Below are 23,100 nucleotides of genomic sequence, written 5' to 3' on the forward strand. Positions count from 1 at the left end.
TCTATATAGATCAAACCAAACTGAACTGAATTTGATCCAGGGATGGTTTGCTCAGGCAATAAAATGTTTAAAAATAGGATCGTAGAAGACAACCAACTTATTTAGGTTGAACAGCTGATCAAATGTAAACCGACCAAAGTTATCAGGGGCACAAATAAAAACTTCACTATTTAAGGAGCACAATTACATCAACCCGGAAGCCTGACATTGACTGAGGTCCTCATGAACTTTCTGAGACATCGATTAGCTCCTAAGAAACATCATCCTTGACTTCTTCACACGGTGTCATCTTTGAGTGACGATTCCTGCCTTTTGCATTGCGGGTTGCCGGGCACAGCATGTTTCAGTTTCCCCAGCTGTTTTTTGAACCAGGGACGTTTTTAATATGTGGCTCTTATATTTGGTGGAAAGATGCTGACTCTTGCTGTGTTTCTTTTCACCCTCTATCCTCAGGTTTTTGTGATTGCTTGGTTAAAAGAGTTGCAAGATCGTGGCACTGCAAGTGTTGAAAAGCAACAAGCTGAAAATTAAAGCCACAGAGCGCAGGTAATTATCTGGGTTTGTTGTTTGCTCTTCCTCAGTCTGTAACAAATAAGTATGCTCTGTATCCGTGCAAATGCTTGGCAGTCAATTCAATTCCTTCTGGATGGGGGTCTTTCTTGCTCCCTCTCCCTCTCTGTATCTGCCTGTATGTCTCTCGCTCTCTCCCTCTCCTTGCTGGCAGGAGCGTCTGTGCTGCTGGCAGGAGTGACCAGAATAAAAACAGCAACACCAGACATAGACGAGGAAATAAAGCAAAGTGATCCACTGAACCAGAGTGTTTGCCCTCTCATAATTACGTTGAGCTTTTCCCTTTTTTCACCCTCCCCCTGCTTCTTTTTTTTTCATCACTCTTTGAGACTTCGGGGCTAGTGGTAATTAGCCAGAAGAGAATAAAACCAGCTGATCGGGAGAGGGGTGGTGCATTTTGGAGCGAGATGGCTAACAGAAACATTCTGTTGCTCTTCTGTGGACTCTTCCTCTTAGCACTGATTCAACCCTCTCTTCAAGGAGGTAAGTGCATAACCGCAGGTGAATGGAGTCATAATTATTGCTGCATCAATCAAAGGTTTAGAACAGGTGCAAAAAAGTTTTGTTCCTAAACTTAAAATCCTCAGTCATCAAAATGTCTGCTGATGCTTATTAGCCACAAGGCAGCAAGAAGTACATATAAAGGCTTTATATAATAACTAAAATTGATATTGTTTGCATCGGATGTTAAACTTTTGCAAAATAAAAATGTTAATTTAAAAAGAGCTCTGCATTATATTGCTTAGTATGCTTGGTTTGCTAATTTATTGATGACTGCTGCTCATTTGATTTTTATTAATTCCCACAATACAATCTATATAGAAAAGAGTTCTTATTTTATGTTTCATGTTTGCAAAAAGTGTGCACGTACATGCTGTCTATGACTTCACACTTCTGTCCCATGCATTTAAATATTAAGTTTTAAATGCCACATATTTATCTTAATGATTGCACTCCCCTATTGCATCATTATTATTATTGTGCAATCTAAAAGTAAACCATAACAAGACGCCCCTCAAGTCTCCGAACTCGCTTCACATGCATGTGTTTTAGTGCATTTCAAACACTTGAACTGGCTCCTGTGTGCACACCTATCCATATGCGTGCTTATGTTTATATGGCTGCAGATCCAATCCAAAAAATGTAAGAGGAGGCTCCAGCTGGCTCTTCTTTCTACTCAGGAAAAAACACATACTTCTGATTCACTCCTGATGAACTCCTGCGTTGGACAGAGTGAATGTGAGAGTGACTCTAAAAGCTTTCTGCAGCTCTTGTAGCATGTGTGTACAGAACCGAGGAGCTAGTTTCAAGTGCAGTTTGTCGTTGAGACTTATCAGTTTCAGACTGAAAGGGAGAGAGTTTGCCTCCCACTATCATTCAGCTAGTGAGTTTGCTTTCTCTCCTCTGCCTGCATTGCTTTGATTGCTTCTTAGTCTGGGATTTGGCTGAGATTCTGAGTTATTCAGTCCCCAACTGGAAAACATGTCAAGCATCTGGGACTGGGTATGCTGTAGTCCATTTGTTGTTGTATTTATTTGCTTAAAAGTTACAGCTGTTTATATTCCTTATCTCCCAGTGTCCAAGTGTACTTTTAGGTGCATTATGGCTATGCTGCTAGAGTCCTAAAATAAATATTTTGTCCATGTAAAGTCTCACTTTTTCTAGCTGTCTTCATCTGATTGTAGAATTTCTTTATCCGTTCTGCCTCATGGCACATCCATCATGTCTTTTCGGTGCCAGGCGCATTTCTATGGAGATTTTGAGATACTTTCATGAAAAATATATAGCAGGTAAAGGAGCCAGCAAATATCAATATTGGCTTAGCAGCGCAACTTTGATCTCAAGATGAGTGTTGAATCTATCCATTTCAAACATTTCTGTGGTGCTCAAACTAGTTCCATCTGTGTCTGTGCACTCTAACCTGAAAAAACCTTCTGGGCACAGTCCAAGGGTAAATTATCTGTGAGTAACACGAACCTCATTAACACCCAATCCACCCATTTAACGGTTCTGCCCAGAAAATGCCTCTTGTGCCTGACAAAGTCACGCTTTGAATTATGGTGGACTGACAACCCTCTCTGAATAACTTCAGTCAACAAATGTAAATGAGAAATGGTACTGGAGGAAACATACAGTTACTATAGTTTGTTTGTTTGGATCTCCCTCATGTGATGAAAGAGGCGGACCAACTTGAAGCTTTTTAAACAATGCGTCCTATAGAACACTAGCTATGGTTTTAAGTATCTCAAGTACCTCAGTCCATATGTTGCATTCACACAGACCATAAAACAATTTAACTGGCCTGTGCCACGTTTTGAGCTTGGCTTCAAGGACAAACAAGGACAGAGTTAATGGCACAACTCTGATTGGCAGGACTTGGCTCTGAGCTCTGATAAAAAGGGGGGGGGGGGAAGTAGTTTTCTTCCTTCAAAGTGTCCAAAGAATTCAGGAGTTTGGGATTTTTTTTTTTCTTTAGTGCTACTGGAAGCCAGTTCCACTCATTTGGCATTAGTCATGATCAGCCTCGAGGAATATAATACATTAATCGGTGCCAGTCGCCTGGCTCTAGGTGAACTTAAATGCATTGCAGAGTGGACTGCCATGCAAAAGCCAAAACACCAGTGTTGACATGCAGCAGTACCTGAGAGTTACTGGTGGGTACCTAAACTCGATGCACTACTTTATTGGTAGCATGTGCTGTGAACACTTCTTTGGCTTTAATCCCTCCTCTGGTGGGGCGGGTTGCCAACCACAGTATACTGGATTAATGTGACATATAGGTGCTCCCAGCGCTCAACAGCTCTACTCTGCAATTACTGAAGCAGTCTATTTGAAGTACCGTCTGAACAAGATGCAGATTTTTTGGTGGCGGGGGGGAGATTTTTCCAACAAGGTTCTTCTTCTGTTTCTCTCTAGCTGGAGCCACACAAGCATTTTAATTTGTTGACGTTGAGCGGTTTGGTGTAATTTCCAGCAAGGTGACTTCATTCAGTACACATTTGGATAGAAGCTGTTTAGTTACAAGCACTGATTGGTTTGTTATTGTGAAAGAACTTTTATTCCATGTATACATGTCCCACTCTGGCGCATTTCCTGAGAAAGTGTTAGGGAATTGTACAATTCCATCCATGTTTTACATCAAAGAGGTTTTGCAAAGTCACTCTCTGCATCAAAGCACAAAGCAAGGAGCGATTACTAACATGTTGGCTTTCCTATCGCTCTTTCTTTTTTTTCTTTTATCATAACTACTGTTAAGAAGGTTACACAAATCGGAGCAGAGGTTAGGGATGGATGAGTTGTTTTAATACGCATTATGTAATTTGAAGAATAATGCACTGCTAATATCCAGGGAACAACCTCTTAGTTCTTGCACTTCTTTTTTTTCACTACCAGTCTTGACTTTATAAACCCAGCACACAGTTTAATGGAAACCAATTCTTTCTCTGACTCACTGCTTTGCAAACCCAATGTGTTACGATTTAAATGCCTACAGATTTTGGATAGTAGTCACTTCTCACCACTGCTACAAAAACATATCAATAATTTGTTTAGCTCTTACTCTTTGTGTGTAAATGTCAGTCTGAGCATCTTCCAGTCAGATGTTTGGTCTGCAATCGAGGAGTGCCAAGTGTTCAACAAAGAGGCACATTATCTCCGATGATTCATTCCAGCCACTATGCAAGCAGCCCTCACCAGGCTGCGAGCTGGTAGGTGCAATCTTACCGGGCCAGCAATCTGAAGTGGCTCCAGTCAGGAATTTTTTCATCTTCAGCCGCCACAGCTGATGTCCAACTTCTTCTTTTAGGTTTACAACAACCTTCTTTTAGGTTTACAACAAACACCACAACAGCACTATTTTTTATTTAAAAAGACACAAAAGAGGATGAGCTGATGAGGAAAAAATGGAAATAAACTATCATTTTAATCAAATGCATCACATGAGGTTAATCAAAATCATCAAAGTCCTCTGCGGTGAAACAATGTATCCTGTGTTGTGATTGATTTTTTTTTTTTTTTTTTGGGGGGGGGGGGGTAAATGTCAGCATGTCTATAAAAGCAGAAGTTTTTTCAGTTTGCTGGTCTGAAGCATTCAGGTGTGTGTGTTAACACAATGCCATCTTCCAGCATTGTGATCAGTTCCAGCAAGTTAACACCAAGGACAGCCTGTGCAATCCTCAGAGAGACTGCAACAAACCCAAGAGCAACATCTCAGACTGTACATGCCTCAGTTAGTACATTCAATGTTAAAGTTTCAGACCTGAACAGCTTAGGTTTACAGGTCTGCAAACCATAATGCATGGCGCCACGTTTGGTAAAACCCAAACACAGCTATCAGCACAAAAATCACAGTCCTGGTGGAAAGATGATGATTTTAGCTTGTGTTGCAACTACTGAGCCTGGGCACCTTGCAGTCACTGAGTCGACCATGAACTCCTCTGTACAACAAAATATTCTAGAGTCAAATGTCAGGCCGTCTGTCCGACAGCTAAAACCCATTATTTCACTAGCTGGACCCACGTCCTGATTTTAAGTTTGACAGCATTTTAGTATGTAAAGGTGAATGCTTGGACATGAATTGAGCTGCAATTTGGGGAAAGTCTCGAAGGGGACTGGCTGCTGCTCCTGGGCCTGGCAGATCCCCATGTACTAAATAGAAGTGAAGAAGTTAAAGAATTGAAAAGGTAAGGGAGGGTGGGGCACATAAACGAGAATGAACAGCTTGTAGAACTGGGAGAACCTATATAGATGAGAACTGGAAGGAGCATGTTTGGAGGCGTGGTCCCGCTCCTGAAATTCCGATACCTAATCTCCAATTGACCATGCAACAGGACAGTGATCCCAAGCACAAAAGAATGGAAACAAAAGTGTTGCAATGAGCCAAAGTCTATGCCTAAACATGACTGAAATGCTGCGGTGGGTCCTGTGAAAACCCTCCTTTTCATTACTTTATAGGGGATTTCTTTGCAAAGCACAACACATTTTGAGAAACAAAACTTTTTCATATCTTAAACTACATTTTATAATAATAATAATAATGGATTGGATTCCTATAGCGCTTTTCAAGGCACCCAAAGCGCTTTACAATGCCACTATTCATTCACTCTCACATTCACACACTGGTGGAGGCAAGCTACAGTTGTAGCTACAGCTGCCCAGTTAGTTGGTACACTTCACAGTGGTGTTATGTTCAGGTGTCCCAACAGTTAACTTGGTTTTTACCAAGTCAAAAGAAATGCAGGGGACACATTTTGGAACATTGCAAACAGTGGATAATGATTTTAGTCATTTATGGTCCTTTTAACATTTCATTTGTAACTCTGTATCAACCAGTGGAACCAACAATCACATAAATCAGATTTTGGAGGGGAGTCACAACATGAACAACTTGTTCCATTAGCTTGTAGTGATTTCACATGGTTGATGGTTATCTCCAACCACGGCCCAGTTTCCTCCGTAATGCTCACGCTTGCAATCCTCACACAGGAGAGCCCACAGCAGCTGCTCCAAACCCATGTTTGGTTTCAAAGGCATGACTTTCCTAATCTTGTAATGATACCCTGTCAGCTTCCAGTAGAAAGCTACACTAGAGCCACCAGAAGGTGAACCCTGACAGGACTGAAATCTGGTCTTGTGAGTTGTTAAAATTCTGCTCACCACATGCTTATGTTTCGCTTCAATCACTGAAACAAGATGGGAAACCGTAGAAAGGGAAGTTGAAATCATTTGGGGGTGAGACTAACATAGATTTTAACTTTGAAAATTTTCATTTTCTGAACTGCTTCTCACATTTTTCCAACATGCTTTGGAAAATAGTGCAAAAATAGTGGAATGACTGACTGATTGGCCAGCTGTCATGTGTCTGATAACAGGAGATGTAAGAGTGCCAGGAACCGCAGTGTTTGCTTCACTGCAGTGCTCCTTGGGTTGCGCTACGAGAGCTTTCCATAAAGAGAGAACCAAACCTCCTCTTCTGGGACAGCGGTTTTGGATACATGATGTGAATACAGCAAACAGCTGCTAGTTTGCCAAAACATTTTGAAATTTTATCTAAAGCGATAGAAATACAGGCGCAGAATCGTGTAAATGTGATGTAAACACTGTCCAGATCTGCCAATACTTCACAAACTATGCACTGTGAACACAATGGTAATGGCTCTGTAAGCCTTTTACAAAGGGAATGCCTTCATTAACTGTTTACGAGGTCACGTGTGTGTGTGTGTGTGTGTGTGTGTGTGTGTGTGTGTGTGTGTGTGTGTGTGTGTGTGTACTCACACACGTAAGCGTGTTTTTCATGCACAAGTCAGGCAAATTGCTCAATCAACTCCAAAGACCAATTATTAAACAGCCACAGCACAGGGTCAGGGAAATGTCACATTACTCACCCAGCTTGTTGTAAATGAAGTAAGACTAAGATCTTTCAAAGAGCAATTGTAAAAACTGCCATTAACTTGGGTGGTACTATGGAAAAAACTGTCATTGGCTTTGGTTTGATTTAGTAACAAAACAAGATCTGACTTACAATTTCCTACCTTCACTACGAGCCAGTCATTATTTTTGGGCCCAGTAACCCATATCCTCATAAAAATCAAGTGTGTAAGCCAGTGTACATTTTCCACTTAGGCTATAATATGTGATAAATTCATGAATTACAATGGAAGGCTTTGCTGCCAGTTTTGATGCTCAGGCAATACATCAAATAAATTATCTTGCCAGCTGAACAGCTGATAAACATGTCACTTTTTAATTTCCAGGCTGACACTCAAAACATGACATTAGGCAAAGCTAAACATATCTGGATGTGGGCCTTTCCACTTGTTAGCTTGTGTCTAGTGAACTACGTCATTTTAATGAAACTCAAAACAAGGGAATTAGGCAAACCCAAAACACTACGTCCACATATGTGGACGCGTGTGAAAATGATTTCTATCTAAGCCTTCAGGCTTTTCACAGATTGTCCTCTTTGTTCTCCGTAAATGCAAATGCAAATTCCCTGGAAACGAAATAATCAACTCTCGTCAGAGTTTGAATGTCAAGTGTTGACAAGATTTTCACGCTTGAAGCAACCCTCATTGCTGATACACAAATTTAGAAAGTATTATTTTCCTTGCATAATGTAAAAATATAATAATGTGAGGTTGAGCTTTTCCACACAGCTGCAACTTGGCTGTGATTTATATAAGACTGGAAGCAAACATTTAAAATAAGTGGTGCGCCTTGAGCTACCGATAAGAAACTGTCTTATAAAACAGTGGCTATTTTAAAAAGTAATAAAAATCTGACTAATGACACTTCTGACACCTTTGTAAGAAACGTGTCCCTCTCTTAGGGAGTCTAGGAAATCTTGCCAATCACTAAAATAACAGAATACATGACAGGGTGAGGAACACTACATGTTGTAATGGGATACATAAATGCACCAACACAGTCTAGAACTGTGTGTTAAGCTACTCACAGGGGTCCCTGTAGCTGAAGTGAATAATGTTGAGCATTTTGCTGCAGTACAATGATCTGCTGGGGAATCTTAGGTCCTTGCATTGACCTGGCCTCCAAACTTCCAAATCCCTTTCCAATTGAGCATCTGTGAGAAACATCAGAAAAAGCTGGAACCAGAAAGGCCCCACACCACAATCTATATCCCAGTGTCAGGGAGCGCAGGATAGCCCTATGGATCCCCTGTCTCCCCTGTCTATGATGCTGACTGGGAGTTGTTTTGGCAGCAAGAGGGACCACTCCACAATTTGATTATCCAAAAACTTTTTTTATTAGCTGTTTTCCCCTTAGCTAGGAGTGATGAGTTAGCTGTAGCCTATTCATGCTGTCATAGGTCCAGAGGCTAGGTAACCTCAGATCAGGTCCTTTATTTGACACAGGCCTAACACAAAGACACACGCTCACTCTGACATCAACACCTACAGTACGGCCAATGTAGAATCAGCAATTAACCTAGTGAGCATTTTGTTAGACTGGCAGAGCTGCAGAGAACTCCACTCATTCATACAAGCACTTTTTTTTTTTACATCTACTTGTTTTTCTAAGCTCTGGTGGATGCATCGGCGAGCAACATGAGGTTCAGTATCTTCCACAGGGATACGTTGACATGCAAACTGGAGGTCACTGCAGCCATTGTTTTTTTTCTGTGGTGAATTTTTAGATCTTTGAAGCTTTTTCCCAGTTCTCTTGTCGCTCTTTTCCCTGTTCTGGCCCCAGTGTTAGCCGAACAGCAATCAGCAGAAGCATACTCCTCCAGCGATGCACAGAGAAGCTCTTGGAGGATTGCACAGGAGTGTATGTGGGTTTGGTGAAAAATCCTCTTTTCCCCATTAGGAAAGTGACAATCCCCACTAGGGTATAAATACCTGGGACTATCCACCATTTGGTTTTAGAACTGAAGAAGCCTCTTAGCTGAGAGGTATGGAAGCCCATTTCCGCCACTAAAAAAAAAAAGTATCCATAACTAGGGATGGGTATTGATAAGATTTTCACGATTCCGATTCCATTTTTGATTCTGTTTAACGATTCGATTCTTTATTGATTCTTTTTAAAAAAGGAGAACACTAAGGTCGATTAGCTTAGAACTTTGTTTTATATCTTCTCTTTGAACAAGATAGAAATTTAGGAGTAACATGGCCTTACAAACCCAGTAGTGAGATCTTAAGAGATCCAGCCTACGGCTCTTCAATGGGGTGTCACAGGGTCCCCAGGAAAAAAATTGTAAATGTAAAATAATAAAATAAATATTCTTCTGTAGCAATAACAAAGTATAACATAAATTATTCTGTAGCAATTACACAAGAATATCCAGAAATGTCCCTGCCTACAATTAAACACATTCACTTACCGAAAATCGGGGGCATCTGCTGTGGCAAATGGGTGCAAGGCTTTTACCACAAACTTAATCACTGCTCTGTGACATTCGTCTATCCTGGCCTGCAAGGAGACGCTACCGGTAGACTGCAGCGAGAACTGCCAGCATCTGAGCCAGACTCTGTCCGTCTCTCTCATCATGGTCACCTAAATGCACAGTAATGGCAGGTTTTGTAATAAGGCAGATCGCGCTAACATAATATGCACTGTTAGTTGATTATTTACCTGCCGCATTAACGGGAGAGGACGTGCAAACGTTACCGCTGCTGCTGGGTTGAGATTCATGAGTCCGGAGCAGAATTAAAAACACGACATTTATTTAAGGTTATCGTGTGTTTTGTGAGCAAATGCTTTTGCATATTCGTAGTGTTTCCTCCCTTAAATGAAATATCTACTTTGCAAGTATTGCAAGTTGCCCTGTTGTCATCTGTTCTCGTAAAGTATAACCAAACTTTTGAGCGTTTGAGCCGCCATGTTTCCTGCCAGGTAAATGACGCTCCGCAACGTGGTGACATTATTCGGGGCGACTGGAATCGATAAGGGAATCGTTTGCAAAAATGGCAAACAATTCCAAGGAATTGAAACAGTGGGAACCAGTTCTCAACAAGAACCGGGTTTCGATACCCATCCCGATCCATAACTCGAAATTTCAACTTATCAACTTGAAATTTTGAGAAAATTAACTTGAAATTTCGAGTAAGCTCTGCCCATCAGTAAGCTACGTGGAATGCGCACTCGAAGCCGGATCGAGAGTACGTTTGCTGATAGTAACACCATGTGATTCAGCTAATAACACAAGGAATTCGTCATTTGTGAAGCCACACTTTGTGCATTCATGACTGGCTGTAATACTTGTACCTTAGCTGTAGCATTTGTAGCTGAGGGCTTCAGCTTCCGGGTAACAAAGAAATTACGTAATTCATGTAGATTACTGAATTTCGATTTAATAACTCGAAATTTCGAATTATTAAATCAAAATTTTGAGAAAAGTAAGTCAACATTTCAAGGTACTTTTCCAAAATTTTGAGTTAGTAAGACAAACTTTCGAGTTAATAAGTCGAAATTTCGAGTTAAGTCTATTTCTCAAAATTTCGAGTTATGGATCCTTTTTTTTCTTTGTGGTGGAAACGGGCTTCCATAAAGATGTGAAACATCATCACGAAAATTAATTAACATCCAGTCACTTTCTTTCTAAACTCCATAGACTACTATGACTTGAATGACTAAGAACCTACACAGACAGACTAAACTATGCTTGAGGTCTATCTCACACAGTAGTCCCGCTTGCGCTTTTGTTAATCAGAGGCAGCCAATCAGAAGAATGTTTGCTTAAAGTGCTAAAAAAAAAAAAACCCCAGCTTATTTCAGACAGTGGATAAGCTGTGTGCACCAAAACCTCAGGATAGGAATTATTGTGTAAATGATGAAAAAAATCCTCTCGTACAGTCCAAGAATCAAATGATGGAGGTGAAAATAAGGATAATAGGCTGTGTTTTATGTTATGACTGATCAGTCTGTGTAGATTTGGATGTGAGGTTTGGATGTTTGCAATTATCCTGAGGGTTACAGACAGTACAAAAGTGACTTCTTTTCCTTCTCTGTCTTTATTTTTTGCAAAGTTAACTACTGAAGTGTAGCTCAGAGTCGCCTAGTTTACTGGCTACACCACATCAAAAACTTTCTTGACATCTCTTGACAGGTTTCATTGCTTGTCTTCAGTCCCCCTGCCTCCAAAATGTGGCGTAAGGGTGATTCATATCTGGCAGGCCCTTAGACACCATGTTAGGTGAAAGTGGCGAATTATTATGTCTTTGCCTTTGTGGTGGGTGGAGTGATTGCTCTAAATGTTGCTCCTTTATGTTTCACTCAAAAGTGATGCAGCAATAGCTATTCCTGCTGGCAGGCTTACTTATTTAATGTGGTGAACCACACTGAGGCAAGCTCCATCTTCCATTATGAAGAGAAAACTAGAATTTTGTGCTTTAATCTTAACATCGTCTTCTGTGATTAGCATGCAAAATACCACAGGAAGTCTCAGGATCTCGTCCCCAGATAATGAACTTTGTACTTTGTTGATGACTAGCTTACTGACAAACCATTGACTAAGAGTCCCACAGCTGGACCACATTCAAGTCCAAAGTGAAACTGGTGACAAGTCAAAATTGCTGCCAGGGTTCCTGTGAGTGCATGTACATCATCACCCTCTTAATATGCACAGAGCACCCTACAGAAAAAAATACAGGCTGTGCACCCTATTTAGGTTGTAACAGTCACTAACATTTAACTGATACCAAGAAAGCTTATTTCTCCCTACACAGCAGCCAGTAATTTATTAATATTTTCTTTTCCCCTTCTTATTTATCCGAAGTTGTCACAACTTCTTCTGTTCCAGTGGAGATAACCTGTACCAAGAAGGTTTCTACACAAAAAATTATATTTGTTATGATTACCTTTTAGCTTTTACTCTTAAAAAAAAAGGGGGAGAGGGGCTTTTGCGGGGCCACCAGTCTTCTTTTCTCAACACCATGCACGTCACAAACACCCAGAAAACTTGACTGTGCAGTCTAAATCCTGCTTGCTCTCCGAGTCAGTCTTGTCCTCCACACACATTCCAACACATTCCCATGACCTGGCTGAGTTCATGAGGAACATAAGCACATGATGATGGTGATGATTAAGAAAATCATGAAGAAATCTTCAAATTTATTGACGTAGGTCAGGGCACTTGGCAGAGGTCAGTTTGTGCCTTATTTGGATGCACGGTCTTGGTGAACCCGGTGCACTCTGTGGATGTGGTACAGTAGCACGACTGGATTCTAAGCAGGAGGAAAACTGGAGCAGACCCGCAGTCCGTCCTGCCTCACTTACAATGCCAGCACAGGAAATCCTCCTTTTGATTGCTAAATGAAGGCGCAAGATTGAGAACAATAACTGTGCGTCCACTGTGTAGTGCCTTGCACTTGAGCTCTATGCCATGGAGCCACGGGCATGGGCAAACTAATGGAGACTGACAAACATGTGCACTGCATTTCAAATTACTACAAAGCACTTTTTTGTTTCAGTCTGTAAGGCCAAACCTCAAGAAATGTGATCAGTCCAGCACTCTGATCCTTCCAGCGAGGATAAGTTAAGAGAGACCCTATCATTTGTCCTACACTGCAGACAACCACAGGGGTTATAAGACCTTTCTTGACGCATTACTTTTTGCCCAACACAACATTTTATCTCTTCATCATAAAAAATCGTGTTTATCCCTTAACTATCAGCACAGTTGCAAAGTATCCGAATGAGTGTGACACTATTGTCCATAGCTTCACTGCAAACCACTTACAGCTGCATCAGTACATTTAAATGAAAGATTTTCATACATAATTTGCTTGTAATTTAATAATCCAGCTGTGTGTTAAAAAATATCTTCTTCTTCCAGTCCAGGTGGTTCCTGCATCATCCTCTAGGACTGTGCACTTCACTAGTTCCCCCCACTGATTAGCACTGCTTTATTAGCCTCAGCTGCAAAACTGATAATAGTTGCACAAATCAAAAATATGTCACAGGTTGTTAGCGCTTTCTTCAATCTGGCGTACTCGATAAAATGCATGGGCTGGGTTTTTTGGTTTTGGTTTTGGTTTTGTTTTTTTGTGCCATGTGTGATGAACTTCGATTCATCCAGCTTGGACAGCAATACCTTGTAATGTTCCTCTTCTAATGGCCTCACCCAGTGGACGGAACCGAAAGCCCAGTTTTCAAAGTGTATTCTCTAATAAACACATGAACGCCTTTGACATGTGTTTTAAATTAAATTGCCTTCCAACACATATAAGAGCCATTAAACATAGTGGTCTTACAGCCACATTCTCTCATTTACATTGTGTTTTTGTGATATAAACCAGGTTTTCCCCTCAAAAAATATTACTTGTAATTTTGGCTTTAGCTCACCGGTCCCGTTGGATTTAGCTGTTAGTCCTCCCAGAACAACTGCAGTCATTTTTTTTAAGTCTCCATTTCTTTTTATTTCTCTTGTTGTTCCTTGCACACATGAGGCCACCATGTCTGGGATCCAGAACGACCATCTCAGGAGTTACTCACAGTTGCAGCCAAAAATCAGCCGAAAAATAAGGCTAGGGGATGCAGGTGGGGGTTGTGGGTATCCAGAGTGGTGCAGTAGGATTCAGAAAGAAAGTTTCCAACTGCAGTACCTCATCAGTAGTTATAGTTTCCCTTTCACTGTGGATTCGGCTGCAGCGGCTGTGTGCACGTTTCATTTAATTTCTGCAACCTGGGGCGGATGTGTATACCAAGGACGGATTCCATTTTTGCTTTATAATAATAATAATAATAATAATAATAATACATTTTATTTAAATAGCGCCTTTCAAAGCACCCAAGGACACTGTACAACAGATAAAAACTGGAAATATACACAATGATAAAAATAGAAGATAAAAGTTAAAACATACAGAAATTTAAGAATGGGCAATTTTAAACAGATGAGTTTTGAGGGTGGACTTAAAATGGGTCACGGATGATGGAAGTGTTTAAGAGTGTTTGTCCAATAAATGAGCTATTTGTTTAGAAATGCTATTAGAAGCAATGTGCTTTTTTTTAAAAAAAATGGCTGCATGCCCATATTTCTAGTTAGTGTCACATGTGTTTGTGATAGAAGATAACTTCTTGCTTTTTCTGATCTGTGCTCCAGGTGTGTATCTACCACCTGGTGCTGGGTTAGGACCAGGAGGCGGTGGAACAGGAACTGGATTCTTTCCAGGTAAAAGAGCATCCACCCAGTGTCTGCACAATTTAAAAACAAAAAAACATCCAGAACGCAGCCACTATAAACAAAGTCTGCTTCTCTTTAGAAAAGGTATGAGAGGTACATTGAACTACCGTGGAGCAGAAGTTTAACTAAAAGAAATAGTAGTATAAGAATCACTGCAATGTGAACATGCAATTGACTCAAAATAAAGACACTTGCAGTATTATGTGCAAAAGAATACGAGAAACATAGCACTCTGCTTGGCAGTGCTTTGTCATCAAACTTCAAAGCTGAGTTGATAGTTAAGTCTTGGCACTGATGATTCAAATGACTGAAAGTGGCTCACACAGATTTAACGTTCTTATTTATAACTGAAACCTAAGGGGTCTGTTTCTGTCAAAAGCATAAACTGGAAAGTCTGAAACTGAGTAAATATTTAACCCAAAAAGTCTTTCAAGGGTGAAAATGTGCATGTTTGTGACATGTAATCATCCTTTTCTCTTGTTGTATGTACTCAAAAATATACACTCATATGAAAAAGAAAGTTTTCACATGACTTCATGCAGTCCTGTCAAAGCACACTCTTACTGCCTCCAGAAGAATTAATAAGGTAAGGAGGAGCCAGGTGCTGCTAATCAAATGCGTATAATTAATCATGAGGAAGTGTGACCATTTCCAAAGGTTGCCTGAAGAAAGCGTCTTTTCTCTAAAATAAACATGACAGCATGGCTTAGGCTTGCAAAGCTGCATTTGAACAAACCACAAGATTTCAGGAACAATTTCCTTCGAGCCAAAGTAGAAATGCTTGGCCCTAACGCACAGCATTGTGTCTGCTGAAAACCAAACACAGCATATCAAACACATCATACCACCGTGGTGCAGGGGGGATGATTTCAGTTTATTTTGTAGCCACAGGACTTGGGCACCTTGAAGTCACAGAGTCGACCCTGAACTCCTCTGTCTCAAAGTATTCTAGAGTCAGATGTGGGGCCATCTGTCAAACAGTTAAAGCTTAGCTCAAACTGGGTCATGCAACAGGACAGTGATCCCAAAAAATTTACAGCAGAATGGTTGAAGCAGAAAAAAATTAAGGTGCTGCAATGACCCAGTCAAAATCCAGACCTCAACCTGACTGAAATGCTGTGGTGGAACCTTAATAGAGCCGCGCATAAACAAATGCCTGCAAACCTCAGTGAACTGAAGCAACCTTGTACAGGAGAGTGAGCCAAAATTCCTCTGCAACGATGTGAGGGGCTGATAAAGTCACACTGAAAATGATTACTTCAAGTTATTGCTGCTAAAGTTGGGTCTATAAGCTATCGAATCATGGGGCATACTTGATTTTTCACCAGACTGCACGGAGTCCTGTGCAAAACTTGACTGCATACAATCAATGTATAAGCACATGCATTCAGTGATTTATAACATATACCTTAATGTATGCATGTGCAGCATTGTCATTTCTGGAAAAGGAACACAGATTTTGAGCCTCACAAGCGGACTTATGTGACCGTGCTTCATCATGATATAAAAACTTATATGCAAGTATGTAGTAACCCTCAGAAGATGCCACAAGACACTCCTGGTGTCCTGAGAGAACTTATGACACAAGTCAGCTGGCATGATGATAAACTGTGATTTACCTTACTACATGTAGGCAAACCATAAATCAATAGTTGTATGACTGTTATTTTACTAGGGGCTGCTGGAGGGTTCCCTGCGGGCTATAAACCAGCTAAAGCTGCAGGTGAGTAGAAGAGATTTTTTGATTTATGACTTTTCCCCCCCAAAAAATAAAAATAACTTCTCAAGAATTGCATCTGGTTTATCATGAACCGGAGCATTCATGTCTCTGTCTGTGATGTGGACAAATTAAACAAAATTATATCATAAAAGTCTTCTTCAAATATGTATATTGGAAGAATTGTTTTTTAGCCTCATGGAGCTGTGCATGGATCAAGGCAATTTTATGATAATTCAACTTGGTTTAACTCATTGTCTTCCAGCTACTGATTAATATTTATACATTTTTAATAAGCTTCAGCATCATCTAGGCCGCTCTTTGAAGAGAGTCTTTCATTCGGCTCAGCCTAAATCAGCGATATTTTCCATGTAAGTTTCTATAAATCGAGAAAGTAGTGTCATTGCAGGCACAGGTATTCAGTCTGATGATTATCATTTCACACATCAGCAGCAGATACTCACACACACAATTTTAGCAGCAGCTTTACACACCCTGTGTAGTGCCCTGGCAGGGCTTCAGCTCCCATTTGCTGAACAAGTTTGACCTTGTGCACCTTTTTCATTTTTTTGCTATATTTTATGCTAATGCTATTTGAGGGCTATGCGCACGTTAAGTTTACAACATTAAGCATGCAACAGTGTAACATTAGTTCCATAAGAAACAGACTGCAGTCCTTGAGACAAATTTCCCTGTCAACGCTCGGATTTGGTTCGGCCGGATCAAGGGGAAACAACTGGTGAGACTTCCTTATCACGCCACCACAAGCTAAGATTAATTAAATCCAAGGGATATTGCTGAGGCAGTAAAACAATGTGTTTGAGGGCTGACCGCTTTTAATAAGCCTGTTTGCTGGAAGGCATTATGAGTTTTCTCTTATATGGTCTTTAACAATGATTACCGTGATAATTAACAGCCATCTCCAAATGGTAACGATGAAGACAAAATGACGACATGACACGAGATCGTTACAGAAACAAACACAGCAGTGCGACCGTGATCAGCCTATCATTAATGTTGTCATCACTTTTGTCATCATCTGCTGTTTCTGTCAGGAGGTTATGCAGGAGGAGGTGGAGGCCGAGGCCTATTCGTGCCAGGGGCAGGTGGCCAGGTCATTGCAGGATTGCCAGCAGGTATGAAGCAACTGCGCTTAATTGATTTAGCTGTCGACCAGCAATGCACCTGCCTTTAGGAGCCGCTGTCATTACACATAATCAGGCAAAGCATTTCGGCATCTTAAGTCATAGCTGTCCGTTTGTGTTAAAACAGTTTAACAAATTATGTCACAATCAGATAATCACACAGTCCTCGCATATTATGTTTGCTTTGACTTCAACAGGACAAGGTGGAAAAGCCCCTAAACCAGGTAAGCTGGAACATTTTTTTAGTGTTATTGTGGTTTTTATTCTATCGTTTTACTGATATTAAAACAGACTCTGATTTTTACATGGAGCTAACACTAATCTACACTTTCACAAAATATTTTGAACCCACTATTTTTGCTCTGTTTCCACATGATGCAGTATTGCAATAACAAGGAGATTTTACACCATGTTGGACGGTCTTGAAAGGAAGGAACTCTAGTCACTCTATGGTCTGCATTACCTTTACCTACCCAGTCCTTAAAGAGACAGTCTATTGATCGGGTGTCAGCAGGTTGTCCTTATCAGCCCTGGGGTTTTTTGTGGTGGTGGGGTTGGCATCTCTCTGGGGAATCCTGACTGGGTGGGATCATACATACAGATTTCTCTACCTCTGCTGCATGAAAAGGATTAAGGAGTGATGATTGGCAGAGTGCAAACAGCTATCAACGCCTGCCAAGCAGTGGTGCCAGAGCACTGATTAATGTTATTGTAAAGCTGGACCCTCACAATATCTGGAAACCTCTGTGTTGAAATTTACCACAGCCCTTCTCTCCGATACTGTACAATAAATATTTTCCTTTGCTGTATTTTAGTCTGCACCGCATTGGTGCTCTAGTAAATTTAGCCATCATTTAATTTCCCCCAAGCACCGCTGATACAATCGCAGCCTACCTCTCTGTGTTTAGAAAGATAAGGGACCAAGCAATGGTTCTGTAGTCCTGATAACACATGGAGCGGGGTCCCTCTGGAGTGCCACACCCTCACCCTCCAACCAAAGAAGCTGGAAAGCACTTTTGTGAAAATGACCTAATATCCAGCATTTGGTGGAAGTTGACTTTGGCCGGGCGCAGCAGAGCATTACTGGAGAAATATTGCGCTTTTGTGTGCATTTAAGACCGCTCTCTTCCTCACCGTGTACACGGCAGGAATTAAATTGGTGAGAAAAAGGGAAGTGAGAAATGTTTTAAAAAGCTCCTTTCGTGTTTGTTTTAGATCAGTGCTCCGCTCTGAATCCATACTAATCTTTGTTGTATGGAAAATACTCACAGTGCATTACTGGGGTTTAGCTAAGACGCTTTTTTTAAATGGAAAAGAAGACTTAAAGTCTCAGGGGAGCAGTAATATGTTCCGCTTCATGGCTGTTCACAAAGCTTTGAATGTTGGTTTCCATCAGAGCTGCTTTCCTTTCCATCAGAGGAATATTGCCTGAAGCCTTACAAGCATGAAGCCTCCATTAATACACAAATGTATATCTACAGTTCACCTGTAAGTAAGACTCACACAGCGGCAGGTAGAATCCATCCCATTGGTCAGTGTCTGCAGGCTTGTGCTGCAGAGAGAACATGCAACTATCACGTGAAAATTCACTGACATGTTTTTAGTTTTTCATTAATCTTCAATATTAAGAGCAGGATTGTCTTTCTAAGGACACACAAATGCAAACACTGGTCAGCTAATCTCAGATGCATGCTCACATAACAAGAGCTGCCATTCATTCTTCTGATGAAGTCAAGCAGTGACATTGCATTCCTCAGATATGCACCTTGCCTTTGCAGTAATGGAGAACAGCAGCTGGCTATGTGAGTAGCGTGACTGCAGTGAATTGCAGCGTAACTCATGCAAGACCTTGTAAATGTTACACTAATTGTGAAGTCTGTCAGCATCCAGCTCTGACAATACAATGAAAGGTGGAAGGAGGAACTTTCTCCTTATGAACAGCTGTTGGAGCCCTTTTCTTGTGCTGCCTCAAGCGAAGGTGGAATCAATACTCATAGCGTTATTGCTGAAACTTGGCTCTCGCCGACCAGCCTCTTGTCACTTTCAGGCAACGTGAACGCAGTTAACGAGAAACATAGAGGTTACTGTTTTTGCTGTTGGTGTAATTTCTTTGTACGATTACAATGGTCTGTTTTAGCTTGAGAAAAGATGTGTCTGTGTGGGAGAGCTGCAATGTGTTTACACTCAGCCTACCAGTGGACTCTCCAAGATTAATAAACACTGAAGATCATAGACAACATGTTGTCTGTCTTCATTTTCTAACGCTGTCAGAAGCTGACAAAAGCGAGCCTCGGCCTTTGAGCAATGAAAACGTATATGAGCCATTGGGATCTGTAAGCAATTTAACAGACTATAGATCTCATACAGCAGATGGATGAAATACTGCTCGTGTATAGCTTGTCTGTCGAAAGCATCAGTGGCAGTCGGGCTTTTATTAGTTTCTAGGCTCATAATGTTATAAAATAGGTATGTGTGAGCAAATAGCAACGACTAAAGGAAAAAACTAATGGCTGGCTGGCAGCAAGTCGCAAATCTGAAGAAATTAACATCTCAGGAGAAGACAAGTAGGCATCAGGTGTCACTTCTCTGTAAGAAAGTCCAACACTAGCTTTTAGGAAAGCTGTCGCTGAACAGTCTCTGTGCTATTCAGGACAGCTGAGTACACTGAGTTTCTGAGTAAGCTCTGCCAACTGCCATCCAACCACAAAGAAAGACGGAAATTGATATTGTGAGCCTGGTAATGTAAGCCCACTGCTCGGCTTAACCTTGTGATGCAACTGCAGTGTAGTACAACTCAGCATTACAACATGAAGTCTCCAAAAAGTCTTTGCGAAGGCGCAGCGGGATTTGTTGCGGAGCCGTTTATGAATAGATAAGCGTACTGGAAAAAACTGGCAGCTGAGTGTAAAGAGTCTCGCCTTTTCTGTGGCTCTTCCACTGAAACATGATGATGAAAAGTATTGGAAAATGTAGTCAAAAATCCTCCTCGGAAAATTTGAGATACATGTAACATTTTGGTCCACACAGAAACATGTCTCTGAGTTGTTTTGGCAGTCATATGGACCTGCGTGGCAGCAGGCCAGCAGAGAGTTGTGGCTGCTGATTGCAGAAAATACATGCAGGTGGTGGGCTTGAGTGTTCGCAGCACTTTAGACTGTTTGTGAAAATCTGAAATAAATGAAGATATTCACTTTAATACCATCACTGGGGGAAAAAAAGCCCCTGTAATTCGTAAGAAAACAGTTATTTCAACACACGCACTTCTTTTTTTTTTCACCTAAAAACTCAGAATTTCTTTTTTCAGTTAATCTTTCTAGGATTTAAAAAGCAGAAGTACACCTGCTTTTCTTTTCCTGCTCATCTTCTGGTTCATATCGCGGCCATTGTTTGAAGACGCACCAAGTGAACTTGTCTTCTTCAAAAGCAGGAAAGGCAGAGAAATTGAAGCGTGCAGTGGACACGGGGAGGACAGACGAGAGACAGGCTAAAGCAAGGAGAACGGAAAGGACCGATAACTCATGCGGACATGCCGTATATATGTCATACGCGTACACCACCTCTCACTGCCGCGCAGAGAATTATATGCGCATTCATTCGCATTGCACACATACCGAGAGAGCTCTGTGAGAGAAAGGAGACTGATAGATTGAGGTGAGGATTAAAGTGTTTAGCCAAAAGAAGATGAGCTCTGAGGAGGTTTAGTCTCCTGGAGCACATGTGGCTTTCATTACCGCAGCTCAGACCTGTCCTCTGAGCTGTCAGAGACTGGAAGCATCTGCATGTGAATATGCATGACTGTGATTGTATGTAAATATGTTTATCATCTTCATATGTGCGCAATTACGAGAGCGACCGCATGTGTGCGCGCCGACACAAACACACACAAATAGCGAATATGTATTCTGACATCGGTTTGGAGGCATTCGGCATCCCTTTCAGCACATAATAGACACACTTGTTTATGCAGGAAAAATGTGAATTATGGACTTTTCTCTATTCTTACTCAACTATCTTTCCTCTTAGTCCATTTAATCTGCCCTCCACCGGCTCTCTGCGTCAAGCGTTCAAGATCTTGGAAAATAAACTGTCTGCAACGGAAACTTTCTGATATCACCCCCACACTGGACTCAGCCCACCCAATATGCACACAGCCAACACGGCTTATTTGTTCGCATTGCAAATGCCTGTTGTCTCCCAAACAATTTTTCTTGGATTACGTCACCAGTTGTTGATGTCCTCGCGAATTCATCTCAAGAATTACATTTATATTGGATTAAAGCTTGATAAGAAGCTCTTTATTAGTTTTCATTGGTGCCTAATCAGTCAGGCGTTCCACACATCACTGTTTCTAACTGTGGTATTTCCCCACATGCAATTATAAAGTACTTTCTCTCTGCTTTAGTAATATCTCCTCAGGCCCTCACTGGCCAGTTTTGTATTTTGTTTGCACGGTTATTTTCCTGGGAACGTTACTACCGATGCATCTTGTCCGTCTCCGCTTTGTTGGTTGAGCAACTGTCCCATGACGATACTTCTCACAACCTCTTCTGACGCTCCCTTTGCCAGCAGGTCGGCAACATGCAACTGTACTTGTCCATCTGGCTGCACAGCCAAAGCGTTATTTATGTAGTGATAGAGAAATTTCTTTCTGTTGTTTTAGTAAGAGCTTATGAAGACAGGGTGAAGTCTGTGAGAGCCGATGGCCTGTTTAGTAGATTTGTTTAAGAGTAAGCATTTACAGCGCTGTTGCTGTGAGTTGGGTTTGAAGAATTTAAAGGGCCATTAAGAGGAGATTATTTGTTTGGAAAGTTTACTGTATGCATTCCAGTCTTGGTGGGTATAAAGGATCATGCATCACACGGCATCATCAAAAGAGTGGCGGGTGATTGATACATACACAGCTCACGTCTATGCTCAGGTCTGATGCAGGGCCTTAAAAATGTTGTGACTCCACATGTGTCATTTTAAAAAAAGTCACTGCAAAAGTGTTCTGGTGCTGATGTCTTGTCCTCCCAGTGCAGGTTTGCTCATTCATTAAAGTGCTCCTAATTTCAAATAATGGGAGTCGCAGAAATTATCTCACCCCTGTGAAATGTCACTCTTGGATTTCTCAATCAGGCCCAGTGCCGGGCTTGAGTAACCTGGGATGATAAATGGGTTCTGAATGACTTCAGCTTTGGCCCTTGAGGCTTCGTAGGTATCCTAACGCATTAGTTCATGCAGCAATGCCTCTGCATATTTGTAACGTGCTATTTAGTAAACAGCTTTCCCACCGTCAGTGACAGTTTATCTTCCTTTGCTTGCTTTCCTTTGTAGAGTATCCCATACAGTTTGTCATAATGAAATGCCTCTCGTGGCTGAGCGGTGATAGCAGCCTTTTTCATAACGACAGAGGAACTTGGAAAATGCTTTTAAGGCTGACTCGAGGAATCCATCGTCAATGTTTTAATTTGCATGTTATGAGCCGAGCCGACCTGTTGAGCACTAGCCTCCCCTCTGTTGTCAGAAAAGCATTCAGTGGAATGGCAGTTAGATGCATATGTGGACCATCTGGGAGAGGAAACGCACTTGGCCAACTTTACATACCATGGCCACAGGCTGCATTTGTTGACTGATTTTCTTACACCATGCATAATTTGCACAATTGAACCTCCCTGCACATGGAACCCACTGATCACAAATGAGCTTTTTTTTTTTCCCCCTAAAACTTCATCCTCTCCGAGCACATGTACTCCGTGCTTTGCTGCTCGATCTAATGCCTGTGGTTTGTTTCTGCCTTGTCTGCATGTCTTTACAGTACATTCTGGGAGTGTGTGTGTGTGTGTGCCAAGCTACAAAATGAGCAATGGTATGAGCTCTGAGTTAGAGATACTCTTCAGACATATTCAGGGGCTTAGTGTTGGCAGAGCAACTGTGACATTCCTTTACAAGTGGATAAAAAGGAGAAGAGCAGAGCCTCTCCACTCACACACAAACAAGGAAGCAGGAGACATGTCAGGTCAACTTGAAAGCCTATAGCATAGCGT

At 41.3% G+C, this 23,100-nt stretch overlaps 1 protein-coding gene across 7 annotated transcripts in view; it reads left to right on the forward strand.

The window, feature by feature from the left end:
• Positions 1-478: 478 nt before the first annotated feature.
• The window catches only part of elna (elastin a), a 57,939-nt gene continuing 35,317 nt past the window's right edge, over positions 479-23,100 (forward strand). For 4 of the 7 annotated variants that reach the window (XM_026192591.1, XM_026192592.1, XM_026192597.1 and 1 more), the window contains exons 1-6: positions 484-546; positions 725-1,053; positions 14,132-14,200; positions 15,888-15,935; positions 16,985-17,065; positions 17,272-17,298. In XM_026192591.1, the coding sequence (XP_026048376.1) occupies positions 978-1,053; positions 14,132-14,200; positions 15,888-15,935; positions 16,985-17,065; positions 17,272-17,298 (301 nt within the window). In that variant the 5' untranslated portion in view covers positions 484-546; positions 725-977. Of the gene's footprint in view, positions 547-724; positions 1,054-14,131; positions 14,201-15,887; positions 15,936-16,984; positions 17,066-17,271; positions 17,299-23,100 lie in introns of all 7 variants that reach the window. The other 3 variants (XM_026192594.1, XM_026192596.1, XM_026192598.1) reach the window with 2 other exon arrangements.

The sequence above is a fragment of the Astatotilapia calliptera genome, chromosome 14 (assembly GCF_900246225.1).
Source record: "Astatotilapia calliptera chromosome 14, fAstCal1.2, whole genome shotgun sequence".
Classification (NCBI taxonomy): domain Eukaryota; kingdom Metazoa; phylum Chordata; class Actinopteri; order Cichliformes; family Cichlidae; genus Astatotilapia; species Astatotilapia calliptera.